Source organism: Myotis brandtii, unplaced genomic scaffold (assembly GCF_000412655.1).
Source record: "Myotis brandtii unplaced genomic scaffold, ASM41265v1 scaffold149, whole genome shotgun sequence".
Lineage (NCBI taxonomy): Eukaryota > Metazoa > Chordata > Mammalia > Chiroptera > Vespertilionidae > Myotis > Myotis brandtii.
In genome coordinates, this window is record NW_005355385.1 from 485,161 (window position 1) to 498,782 (window position 13,622).

The 13,622-nt window shown below is 38.3% G+C and overlaps 1 protein-coding gene and 1 pseudogene across 7 annotated transcripts in view; one reads left to right on the forward strand and one right to left on the reverse strand.

The window, feature by feature from the left end:
* The first annotated feature begins 796 nt into the window (after positions 1 to 796).
* RIC1 (RIC1 homolog, RAB6A GEF complex partner 1) overlaps positions 797 to 13,622 on the forward strand; it is a 78,650-nt gene continuing 65,824 nt past the window's right edge. For 4 of the 7 annotated variants that reach the window (XR_001361121.1, XM_014535697.1, XM_014535692.1 and 1 more), the window contains exons 1-2: positions 2,648 to 2,755; positions 8,384 to 8,463. Coding sequence is in view for 4 of the 7 variants with exons in the window: in XM_014535697.1 (XP_014391183.1) it covers positions 2,741 to 2,755; positions 8,384 to 8,463 (95 nt within the window). In the remaining 3 variants the exon portion in view is untranslated. Of the gene's footprint in view, positions 865 to 2,647; positions 2,760 to 5,483; positions 5,590 to 8,383; positions 8,464 to 13,622 lie in introns of those variants that run through there. The other 3 variants (XM_014535698.1, XM_014535696.1, XM_014535695.1) reach the window with 3 other exon arrangements.
* LOC102254842 lies at positions 5,926 to 6,359 on the reverse strand (annotated as a pseudogene).

A 13,622-nucleotide genomic window follows, 5' to 3' on the forward strand; every position in this document is an offset into this window, starting at 1 on the left:
TACATTACGATTCATAACAGTAGCAACATTACAGTTATGAAGATAAATTCAAAGTAAACATCATTACATAAAAGGGTACGGTCTTTTTTTTTTTTTAGTTTTTTTCATTTCAAACGGGCCGGATCCGGCCCGTGGGCCGTAGTTTGCCCACGGCTGGGCTAGAAGGTTGAGAACCACTGTCCTAGACACTAGAGCAGAGTGAGCCTGGAGCAAGTTACTATTGCGGTGGGGGATGGAGGGAAAGCAAAGGTGAGAGACATCAGTAAAGTCAGAGTGTCTAGGAAAAATTAAAGGGAAGATATCCTAAAATTTCCAGGAAATCTCCACCAATGAAGCAAAGAAAAAAAAATGCCTTTATTATTCTGTGAGCAACAAACAAAACTGGGTTGGGGGTCTCAGACAATTTGCTCATATGATTGCAAAGACAGACAGAAACTCCCGGATTGGAGCGGGCTCCCAGATGGGAGAGGATGCAGGTCGGGCTGAGGGACCCACCCCCAGTGCATGAATCTTCGTGCACTGGGCCCCTAGTTCTCTAATAAAAAGAAAGAGGAGCCATGGCTGCTGTTGTTCAGTGGTTTGATTCTGGGTTAAGGGCGCATACCTGAGTTGCAGGTTCAATCCCTACTCCTGGTCAGGGCACCTGTTGTGGAAGGCAACCAATCTATGTGTCCCTCATACATCAATGTTCCTTTCTTTCCCTCCCTCCCTTCCACTCTCTCTAAAAATCAATGGAGAAAGTATCCTTGGGTGAGAATTAACAGAAAAAAAGAGAAACAGGATTGCCTGGAAAAAATGGCTAATTCTAATGCAAGAGCAGAGAAAGTACAAGATGACCCTGTGGAACCTTCTTGTGTGCAGAAAGTGTATGCCCGGTTATTCCAACACCATTGTTGAAGTGACCATCCAATTTCTATTGTGTTACCTTTGTTCTTTTATTAAAAGTCACTTGACTATATTTATATGGGTCTATTTCTGGACTCTCTATTCTGTTCCATTGCTATATTTTCTTTCTTTTTTTTTTTTTGCTAGTATATCTTTACTAGAGGTCTGATGCATGAAATTCATGCAAGAGTAGGCCTTCCTTCCCCTGGTTGCCAGCACCGGTATCCCTCCGGCCACCAGCAGGCACCCGGGACCTGGGCTTCCCTCACAGCCCTGGCTTCGTCCAGAAGGATGTCTGGTCTAATTAGCATATTATGCTTTTATTATTATAGACTAGATCAGCGTTTCTCAACCTGTGGGTCACGACCCCTTTGGGGGTCAAACGACCCTTTCACAGGGGTCGCCTAAGACCATCGGAAAACACATATATAATTACATATTGTTTTTGTGATTAATCACTATGCTTTAATTATGTTCAATTTGTAACAATGAAAATACATCCTGCATATCAGATATTTACATTACGATTCATAACAGTAGCAAAATTACAGTTATGAAGTAGCAATGAAAATAATTTTATGGTTGGGGGTCACCACAACATGAGGAACTGTATTAAAGGGTCATGGCATTAGGAAGGTTGAGAACCACTGGACTAGAGGCTCTCACAATCTGGGACCCCTCGGGTAGGGTTCAGTCCCATCGCATCATGGCTCTGGTTCCGCGGGCCGGGGTGGAGGGACCAAGAGGCCAGTCCAATGGCAGCATGGCTCCGCTTCCTGGAGCCTGCGGGCTAGGGTAGGGACCAAGAGTCCAGTCCGATGGAAGTATGGCTCTGGTTCCCCGGAGCCTGCGGGCTGGGGGTAGGGACTTAGAGGCCTGTAGATGGCAACATGGCTCCGTTCCCACAGCTCCCTCCCACCACCTCACCATGGGTGGCTGAGACCCAGGACTGACTCCCGCTGCTCTGGCCGGGACCCTAGTCTGCTGTTCAGTCGTCCGTTCATTTAGGTCGTGACGGACCCTGGCTCTTTATATATTAGGATAGTAAGTCTTGAAGTTGGATAATGTCAGCCCTCCGACTTAGTTCTTTTCCTTCAACATTGAATTGGCCATTCTGGGATATTTTGCTTCTCCATTATCTCGTTGTGATGGGTTACACTAATTGATATTCAAATGTTGATTCAGCCTTGCATACCTGGAATAAATCCCACTTGTTTGTATTTTATAATTCTTCTTATACAGTGTTGAATTAGAGTTGATAATATTTTGTTAAGAATTTTTGCAGCTGTGTTCATGAGTGATATTGGACTGTTGTTTTCCATTCTTGTAATGTTTTTGTCTGGTTTCAGTATTAGGGTGATGCTGTCCTTGTAGAAAGAGTTAGGAAGTATTCTCTCTGCTTCAGTCTTCTGGAAGATATTGTGGAGAATTTGTTCCTTAAATTTCTTCCTTAAATATTTGGTAGAATTCACCAGTAAGCACATCTGGGCCTGTTTCTGTTTTTTATTTTTTTATGATTATTAATTAGAGATTCAATTTCTTTAATAAATATAGGCCTATTTAGATTACCTTTCTTTTTGGTTATTTTTAGTTGATTTTCTTGGACTAATTTAAGGTAATTAATGATTTAGTATTTAATTGTTATGTCTTATTATACTTTTAGAATTATTAAAATATTTTGAGTACTTCATGATAAATTATCTTAAATTTGTTTGTATATATTCTTATAAAGCATTAATAAAACACAACTCTTTTCTTCCAGCCTAGTGTGTTAATCGTAACCTACAAGGAACCTGCAAAATCATCTTCTCAGTTTGGATCCTACAAGCAAGCTGAATGGAGGCCAGATAGTACAATGATAGCTGTGTCAGTAAGTAGGTTTTTCAACTTTAACAGTGTTTTCTTATGAAATTATTACATTGCATTAAACTTGATTCTCTTAGGTGACTTCCTTTCAATCTTTATACCCATTAGTGTTTATCTTCTGTGATAGAAATTGCTGAACCAAATCTTCTATTCAGATTATTTTTATTATATCTTCTTTCTTGATTCTTCTACTTCCTCTCATTTTAAATGTAGTGCCCATATCCTTTTCTTTTTATTCTTCTAACTGCTATTTTGCCCTGAAGTCTATTTAATTCAGATTTTTAAAGCTTTTATCTATATTCACACACTACTCCCAAATTTATACAAGTTCTTCCCTCTATTCCCAAAGATGTCTCATAAAAATGGTAAACTTTGCGTTTATGTCATAATGAATTCTCATTTGCATTTGGATCTATTTCTGCATTTCTTTTTTCTATTTTTTTTTTAATTCGGTTAACTTTACCTTTTTAGTTTATGTTTTGTCACTGTCATCTCTTGGACTGTCATCACTACCAAATTTGAATTAGCAATAATGTAAATAGTTAAATATTTATTGAGCAGCTCCTACATAAGTACTTTTATAACTAGTTTATGTGGATCATCTCATTTAATCTTTAAGTCAACACTTCAAAGTAGATATAATTATACTTTATAGTAGATAAGTATATTGAGGCTCTGAGAAAATAAGTTTTATCCAAAGTTATATAGACAGTGTATATTGAAGAGAAGGAATTTAAACTTAGGTGCTCAGATTCCATTTACTGTACTCTTAACTACTACACTGACTTATCTCTCTGCTTTCTGTCCTTTTCTAGTCCATGCTATATAATGGTGACTAGGTTAATCATCTAAAAATGATCCACATGGTCAAAAATAATTGACTAGTTTCTCACTTCCTACAGTAGGGGGTTTTGCAGACTACCAACCATACACCAGGTCTACCCTGCTGCCTGTTTGTGTATGAACCATGAACTAAGAATATTTTTATGAATTTAAATGATTGAAAAAAATCAAAGAGGGATAATATTTTTGGCACTTGGAAATTACATGAAGTTTAAATTTCATTGTTTATAAATATGTTTCTTGGAGGATAAAAATATTTATTTACATGTTGTCTATGACTGTTTTTAAACTGCAACAACTGACTTGAGTAGTCCTGACAGTGACCACATGTGACACTTCTATTCTTCACTCTCCTGCTCAGCACTTACTATCATAACATGCTAAGTGTCCGGTCGTCCATTCAACCAATCAAAGCGTAATATGCTAATGATATGCTAAAGCTGCTCAACTGCTCACTATGATGTGCACTGACCACCAGGGGGCAGACATTCTGACTGGTAGGTTAGCTTGCTGCTGGATCTGGCAGATTGGGACTGAGCGAGATGGGCCGGACATGCCCTGGAGCCCTCCCGCGGTCCCTCTCCTGCTGGCCAACCTCCTGCATCCCTTCCAGGCCTGGATCATGCACCGGTGGGGTCCCTCGGCCTGGCCTGCTCCCTCTCGCAATCCAGGAACCCTTGGGGGATGTTGGAGAGCCAGTTTCAGCCCAATCCCACAGACCAGGCCGAGGGACCCCACTGGTGCACAATTCGTGCACTGGGACTCTAGTAAATTATAGTAACACATTTATAAATTCAGTGTTTCAAGTGCCATGCATATCTCCATACCGTGACTTTTTAAAATTATTTTTATTACTAGTGCATACTTATTATGTCAGAAGAAGGGGAAAATAGACTTTGGAGTGTGGATTATTTTATTATTGAATTAGATGGCAAAATATTGTTATGCAGTAACGCTGGAGTGAAGCCAAAAGAATATAAGCTGACATTATCCAACTTAGAACTTAATTAAGTACTAATCACAGTATTTCCAACACAGTGAAATTAATAGTTAGAAAATTTTAAAAGGGAAAAAAATATCTCATCATACCAGAAATTCTTCACCAAAATGAAAAAGGAAGTGCAACCAAAGTAAGTTTTCTTGGTTCTTGATAAAGTGACAAATGTTCCAGTACTGCTCAATTTTTTATGTGAATAATCAATGTAGAGTGTACAGTGACACAGAATCGCTCCCTGTGAATATAGCATGGGTAGAACACATCAGGTGTAAAGATTTTCACAGAAGTTAAGAAAACACTAATTCAGGACAAGCTGAAGTAGAATTCACTAAGGTGTGTTTTAACTGATGATGGTAAGAATATGTGTGGGACAGAAAAAAGCTTATTATTTAGTTGGACAGATTTACAAAGTTTGTGCACATGTAAGCACTTAAAGCCTATGGTTACTTTAGGTTTTTTTTTCAGAAATACAAGCTAAATATCCCAATTTGCTCAACCCCACAGCTATTTGATGGCTTAGCAGTCAGTGGTGAAGGTTTATTGTGAATTTTTTGAGCTCTGGGGCTGAGATAGAAATTTTTTTTAACTTGAAGAACCACCTGCAGATACTTATCAGACACTGAATTACTTTGGAAGATAGCTTTTGCTGCATTCTTGGTATTATTGTCTAATGTCTTCAATCTAAAACTACAAAGCAAAACAGTGCTTGTATGTGAAATGTATATATGGTAAAGTCATTTGATGACAACTAATTTTTGAATCACAAGTAATGTCAGACTGCTTTTCATACTCCCACAGTTTTCAAAAGTTCAAACGAAAGAAGTACGATTTCTATTTCAACAAAAATTAGCAGTAGATATATTTCCTGAGTCCAAATTATACAATTTTTTAGACCTTGTTGCAATTGCAAAGGAAATTTTCATATTTCAAAATCCATTTAATCATGAAAACGAGGAGTGTTCCACCTCACCTTCAGCTGGAAGTAATTAATCTACAAGGTAAGGACATGTTAAAAGGCAAACATCAGGAGAGGAAACTATTCAACTTCTATAATTGCCTACCTAGTGCTATATATAGTCAATTAAAATAATAGGCTCATAGATTGATATCAGTATTTGACAGGACTTGTGTGAAAAGACATTTTCAAATATGAAGTATGTAAAATTTCATTATAGACCAAAATTAATAGAGGAAACTTTGCAGTCTATTTTGATGATAGGGAACACCAACTTTAAACCCCAATTAAACAAAAATGTTATTCCCATAAATTAATTTCATTCTCTGTAGTGGATGTGTATTACAGAGAAAAATCGTACTCAATTTTCTTTCTTTCCTTTTTTTTTTTTTTGAAGTACAATTTCCATTTATTTTCCCCCCAGAGAACTTTTCTTCACTCTTTAAAAGACTTAGCTCCTTACATGGGCTTTGGTGGAGATCATGGGGCAGCACCCACAGGTCTAAATCGGGGTGGGCATGTTTGGTCCTTCCGGGCTTCACGAGAACGATTCCTCACTACCTTGCTGTGAATGGCACAGCTCACATAGTAATGCAGCTTCACATACTAGTACAGCTTGGGAAGCACATTGGCGTCGAAGACACTCACTTCGGAGATGTCCCTAATGGCTGCGGCCTCTACTATGTTTCCAATGACAAACTTCTTAATGGCCTTGTCCTTGGGCACACACTGGGCGCAGTTGGTGCAACGAATAGGCTGCACATGGCCTCGGCCTTTTTTGGCATGACCGTTATTCCTTCCTTTCTTGGTCATGCACCCCAACCAGGGCCAGGGATCCAGCCTGCATCCGAGGTATGTGCCCTTGACCAGAATCGAACCCAGGTGAGAGACATAAGTAAAGTCAGAGTGTCTAGAAAAAATTAAAGGGAAGATATCCTAAAACTTCCAGGAAATCTCCACCAATGAAGCAGAGAAAAAAAAAATGCCTTATTATTATGTGAGCAACAAACCAAACTGAGTTGGGGTCTAAGACAATTTGCTCATATGATTGCAAAGACAGACAGAAACTCCCAGATTGGAGAGGGCTCACCTGAGGGCTCCCAGATTGGAGAGGGTGCAGGTCGGGCTGAGGGACCCCCATACTCCCCAGTGCACGAATGTCGTGCACGAGGCCTCTAGTATGGTAATAATTGAGAAGGTTCACTGATACTTTTGTATTACCTGTTCAGCAAAGCAGCCACTTTTTGCAAATAGCCATTTATACTAAAAAATAATCTATCAAGGTATAATAAAAATAAATGTTACCATGGAATGGGTACTGGATAAGTGAACTTTCCTGGTAACCAAAGTGTAATTGGATTCTGAAGCTTTACTAATTTTGATGGTTCTTTTTCCTCAAATGTATTGTACATTTTCTTAATCTGTGACATGAAATATATTCATTATGAATTAACTGTTTACTTGAGGGTTCCAAGTTCTTACGGCGGGCCATAATTATTCCTAATGTTTTTGTAAACTTTTTTTTAAATATTTTTATTGATTTCAGAGAGGAAGGGATAGGGAGAGAGAGAAACATCAGTGATGAGAGAGAATCATTGATTGGCTGCTTCCTGCACACTCCCCACTAGGGATCGAACCCAGGCTTGTGCCCTTGACTAGAATCGAATTCGGGACCCTTCAATTCACAGGCCGATGCTTGATCCACTGAGCCAAACCAGCTAGGGCAGTTTTTCTAAATTTTAAACAATGAATAGATATTCAGGCACAAGGAGCATTGAAATCAATTTTAAGTACTCTCTTCATTACTATGATTATATCTGACAAATACTAACACCATTGTATTTATCTATTTATTTTATTTTGTGTTTTTTTATTTGAGAGAGATTGAGACAGACATTGATGTGGGTGAGAAACATCGATCGGTTGCCTCCCATACCCACCCTGATGGGAATCAAACCAGAAACTAAGGTATGTGCCCTGACCAGGAATCGAACCCACCACCTTTTGGTGTATGGGACAACGCTCCAACTGTCTCAGCCATACCAGCCAGAATAGCACTGGTGTATTTAGGCATATGTGTATTTTCATTGTAACCTTGCTTATAATAGGAAAAAACTCTGGCATCTTTTGATTCTGCATTCCCATCTAGTCACCAATATGCTGCTAAGTCCTATCTCTAGTTTTCTATCATCCTTTTCTCTTTATTCTCATTGCCATGACCTTAATAGAGGCCGTTTTTATATTTTGTGTAGATTGCCTAGAACTCAAAACTTTTAGCTAGTATTTTTCTCCACTTGAAATGCGTCTTAATTATGTATAGCTAAGTCACAGCTCTTGTATTATTATTTTCAAATCTTGCATTGGCTTCCGATTGCATACAAAATACGTTGCAAACTGCTTAGCCTAGTATTCAGGGTCTCCTGTGATCTGGCCCCAAGCTGCCATTCCAGCTCTGTTTCCCACTGCTACCTTTAATACTCCCCTTCACACCCTTCTAAATGGAAGTCTGTTCCACTGCTCTTGAGAGTCACTGTAACATGAATTAGAATGTAATTTGTTTGGGAATAAAGAAAAGATGTCAGTTTACTTTAGAATTTCTTTGTTTCATTGTGATATTTTTCCCTCCCAGCATGTTAAAGTATTGAATCACCAAATAACAGCTGAGAGCACTTTTCTAAAGGAGTGGAATATAGCAACTTGTAGAGCAGTGCAGTTCTGTACCCAGTACACATTCATCTCATTATTTCCCTTCATCTTGGTATGACAGAACTGTTTCGGAAGTGATTATTGTGTGATTCTCCTGGTTCTCATAGTCTTAAATAAAATTTATCTTTCAGACGGCAAATGGCTACATCTTGTTTTTTCATATTACATCTACAAGAGGGGACAAGTACCTTTATGAACCAGTGTATCCCAAGTAAGTTCATCTTTCATTCTTTTAATATTTGATATGTACACTTTGAATTTACAAAAACATTACAATTCTGGGTTGTCTGAAGTGATTAAAATAAGCTAAGCTAGTATTTCCAAAATAGTGTTTAAAAAATTACCAGGTCTTTGAACTCTCATTACTTGAATAAAGAATTCTGTAGTTAAATAAATCTGAGAACCTTGGGTGAATGTACTATATCCCTTCTTAGACATTCAGAATTACTATTAATATACTCCAGTTCTAGCATTCTCCCATCCTTATCAAGGAGCTGCTAAGAGACCATAGGGGGAGAGGTGAAATGTTTTAAGTAAGTTGAAAGGGCACTTTTTCTTGTGTATATATTTTTGTATATGAATAGAAAAGAATTTGAGGGAACATGGATTTTGATCTTTAAACTATGTTATTCTGTATATTTTGCATTGTTTTCTTACCTTTTCTTTTTTTAATATATCTTATTGATATTTTACAGAGAGGAAGGGAGAGGGATAAAGAGTTAGAAATAGCGATGAGAGAGAAACATCGATCAGCTGCCTCCAGCACACCCCCTACTGGGGATGTGCCCGCAACCAAGGTACATGCCCTTGACCGGAATCGAACCTGGGACCTTTCAGTCCGCAGGCCGACGCTCTATCTACTGAGCCAAACCAGTTAGGGCTTCTTACCTTTTTTTAACCTTACTTTTGAAGTGAAAGAATGTTTTATTGAAAGAACTTTGGAAATAAAAGAACATATAATTTTAAAGAAAAATATCTTTTAAAAAAGATCAAGTCATTAATTTGTATGAAAATATAGATAAATATCTCATTTCTAGGCGGTGGAAGACAGCCAAAGTTTATCGTGTATGTAAGAAATTAAAGGGAAAATTGATTTTATTATGTGAAAATTTACATTTCTGAGAATAGGGGAAAAAAGAACAACATTAAAAGGGCAAGTAACAAACTGGGAAAAATTTTGCAGTAAATATGACCAAGGCTTACTCTTTTTATAAAGGAGCCATATAAATTGCTAAGTAACACAGAGTTTCAAAAGATAAATAAGCAAAAGCAATCTCAAAAGGGAAAATATAATTAACCTGCATTAGTAACTCTAAACAATAACTCAAAGCAAAACATTATTATAACAATTTTAAAAGACACATTTCAGTATATAAAAATAGTTGTGGAAGAATGGTAAAATGTATTTTGCACACTTTTAGTAGATATACACAAAGGTGGGAGTCAACTGTGGTACATTCTCCTAAAATAATATGCATCATTAAATATAATGTCTCAGAAAAACTTATAAACTTGAGAATCTGATCATATAATACCTAGTGAAGAAACAAGTCATACAAAATTGTATACGTAATATGACCACTACTTTGTAAAAACAAAACAAAACATAAAATATCATCTAAAGAAAAATGCTGGAACAATACATATATTGTTATTGCTCCTAAATGGTAAAACTATAGTGATTTTCCAGCTTCTTTTAACTCTGGAACTTTCCAAAATTTTTTATATTTACTGTGATAAAAAAAAAATAATAATAATAGTCCATGTATTTGAAAATCTAAAACAAAAAGGCTACAATTTTTAAAAAATGGCATTGTGAAAGTGTTTCTTCAAATAACATTTGTTAATATTCTTGAGAATACATTTTGGGAAAGGCTAACATACATCATGTAGCTCATAGGTTTTAGGAAATTAGATTTTCCTTGATGCTGTTAGTCACTCTTTTTGTAAGAAATATAGTGTTAATTGAGCTTTTCTGAGTTTTGGAAATTTTTTGAAAAGAACAGAAATTCTTTTGATGATGGAATTTAATTTGATTATTTTTCAATAAAAATCTTCAATGCAAAGACCCTTTGGCAGAAAAAGTATAATGTTAAGATGGTATGGACATTGTAATAGGTAGTTGATATATTTAGAAATTTTAAATATAAAGCTTATTATTTTTTCATTCTAAGTAGTAATTTTGTAAATCTTATGAAAAACTTGTACTCAGTGTCTAACATGTCATTTACTTGTGCATTTTAAGCTACTGCATCCCAAGTCCACTTTAGACATGCTCCTGTCAATAAAAAGCAATAATCAGGATAATCTGAACTTAACTGTAATCCTATATAATAAAGAGGTAATATGCAAATTAATCCTCACACACTCACAAGATGGCTGCCTACAACCAAGCCAATAGGGGGGATAGTGAGGGACGACCAAACGACTGAATAAGCAGGCTGCGTGGGGCGACCAGGCCGGCAGGGAGGTTAGTGAGGGACGACCAAACAACTGAACAAGCAGGCTGTGTCAGGGGACCAGGCTGGCAGGGCGGTTGGGAGGGACGACCAAATGACTGAACAGCAGGCTGCGTGAGGTGACCAGGCTGGCAAAGGGAGGCAGTTGGGGGCGACCAGGCCAGCAGGGGGAGCAGTAAAGGGTGACCAGGCCAGCGGTGGGGGGGCAGTTAGGGGCGACCAGGCAGGCAGGCAGGTGAGTGGTTAGGAGCCAGCGGTCCAGATTGGAGAAAGTGCAGGCTGGGCTGAGGGGACCCGTCCCCTGTGCATGAACTTCGTGCACCAGGCCTCTAGTAATTTATACTATTACTAGAGACCCAGTACATGAAAATTCATGCACTGGAGGGAGGTGTCCCTCAGCCTGACCTGCCCCCTCTCACAGTCCGGGAGCCCTCAGGGGCGGGAGGTGACCTGGCGGTCAGGGGAAGGCGATGCCCCATCACACCTCTGCTGCTGCCACTGCTGGTAGCGCAGGCCTTGGCCGGCCCTGGTTACCTGCACTTCGGGCGGCCCTGGGTGGCTGGACAGCCAACATTTGAAGCTTGCCTGCACCTCGGGCCAGCCCTGGGGGGTTGAGGGGACTGGGGGACTCTGGAGGCAGGTGCCTCGGCAGAGCTGAGGGGACTGGGTGCCACCATCTTTGAGGACGGGGCAGTAAATTAGCATATTCCCTCCTTATTGGCTGTGGGTGCCTCCATTTTGCGATGGTGTGAGGGTCAATTAGCATATTCACTATTAGATAGGATAGTTGGGCTGGGTCTTGAAACAGTGAAAAATACTGTTTTCTTTATTCCAACTCACAAACATGACTTACATATATACATATACAGTGTTTTGGAATAGTATTTTAAAAATCACTTTTGTGTTCCAGAAAAGTTTTAGAATTTCTTGCGTTCTGTTTCTAAGACTTGGGGGGAGGCCAGTTAACTAACTAGTAGTCCTGACAGTGCATGAACTTGGCTGTATTTGACTATGTATGTTGGGCTAGAGAACTAATAAAGAGCATTGTTTTTAGTTTTCATTTGAGTGTTCTTTCACATATCATATTGGGATTTTCAGTTTGAGTACATGAGCTCAATAAAATGTGTATAATCTTAGAGCAGCATGAATCACTAGTGGTTAAAGGAACAGGCTTTGGCATCAGATAGACCTGGAATTAAATGTCAGCTCTGTCTCTGTTCAGCTGTATGACTTCTATTTGGTTATTTAATACCTCCAAAACCTGTTTCCTCATCCTTAGAACGAGATCACAGTAGTAATTATTTCCGAGGATTAAGTGAGATCATGCATATTAAATGTTCAGATAAGTGCCCTGCTCATGGGAAAATCAATGAAGGATAGCTGCTGTTATCACTAATGTATTTTTCCTTCACCAAATTCTTACTTCATTTCTGATATTTTAAGTGGTTTTATATAATATATAAATAATATATACCATGTATTAAGTAATTGTTTATTTTTTTTATATTTGGCTGGATAATAAGGTACTTTTTCCCCCGAGTTATACTCTTCATAACTGCTGCATAAACTTTTTAAAAATCTCTTACAGGGAAACAGTTTTGCAGAGCAAAGTGAATGCGAGGACTTAGAGTCAGTCTGTTGTGTATTTGTGTTCTAAACCACTTTTTTAGTTGAGTTACTTAGTCCGAGTTGGTAGTTTTTCTGTAGAACCTATTTGTAAAATTGAAATAAAAATACTTTCTTCTTCAATTGTTTGGAGGATTATATAAGTTCAGGTTTTTAAAGCCTGGAAAATGGTGGCTCATATATTGGTTTTAAGGAGGGTTTTAAAAATGTTTTACTTTAAAAAAAAATATTTTCATTGATTTCAGAGAGGAAGGAGAGGGGGAGAGAGAGAGAGAGAGAGAGATAGAAACATCAGTGATGAGAGAGAATCATTGATAGGCTGCCTCCTGCACACCCCCTACTGGGGATGGAGCCTGCAACCTGGGCATGTGCCCTGACTGGGAATCGAACCATGACCTCCTGGTTCATAGGTCGATGCTCAACCACTGAGCCATTCAAGCCAGGCAGAAATGTTTTACTTTTGACAGTGTATCATTGTCATCATTTGTGTCATTGTAAATATTTATGCAGTTCAAGATGCTATTCTACACACTTTTTCAAGTTCATTTAATCCCTGTAACAACCTTGCAAGGTAGTTAGGTATAAATACCCTGTTGACCACAGTTACTCTGCAAACCACAGCAGAGATGGAGAGAGAGGCCAAGTGACTCATTCATAGTCACACTACTAAGTGGCACAGGACTCAGACATAATTGTTGTATCTTCAAAGTCTGTGCTCTTTATTACTAATACTACATTGCCTAAACTATATGTATGCCTATCTAACTGTCTACTTTGGGATTTATTTGGAAAATAGGGAATAAAAAAGAGGAGAAATGATCTGGAATGGTTTATTATAGTTCTGAAGAATAGAAGCATCATAATCAAGGCCAATAGTTAGTAGTTGTCTTCTCAGTTATAGAAACTATTGTCTCTTGTTTCTGTGCTCTAAATCTTATGAGTCCATCACTCGAGTTTTTCTAGAGTACCTCCGCTTCCCAGTATTATGTGACAGCATCTTAACTCAGACCGCATGTCATTTTCCAGTGTGCTCCACCTGAGACAGGTCAGATGCCTCCGTGATCTTTTCGTAGTTTCCAGAGTGCTGTTTCCAGCAAGAGTTGGGAGTCAGCCTTCAACAATGATGGCAGTCTTATTAAATGACTTTTTATGCCTCAAAGTTCATTTATTCTTTGATTAATGAATGTTTCGCTGTTATCTTTTGTGTCTTTATAAATTCTGCTGTATATTAAACTATCCCTTCAGACTATGGATAGACTTATCTACTCAAGGTCATCTGGCTTCT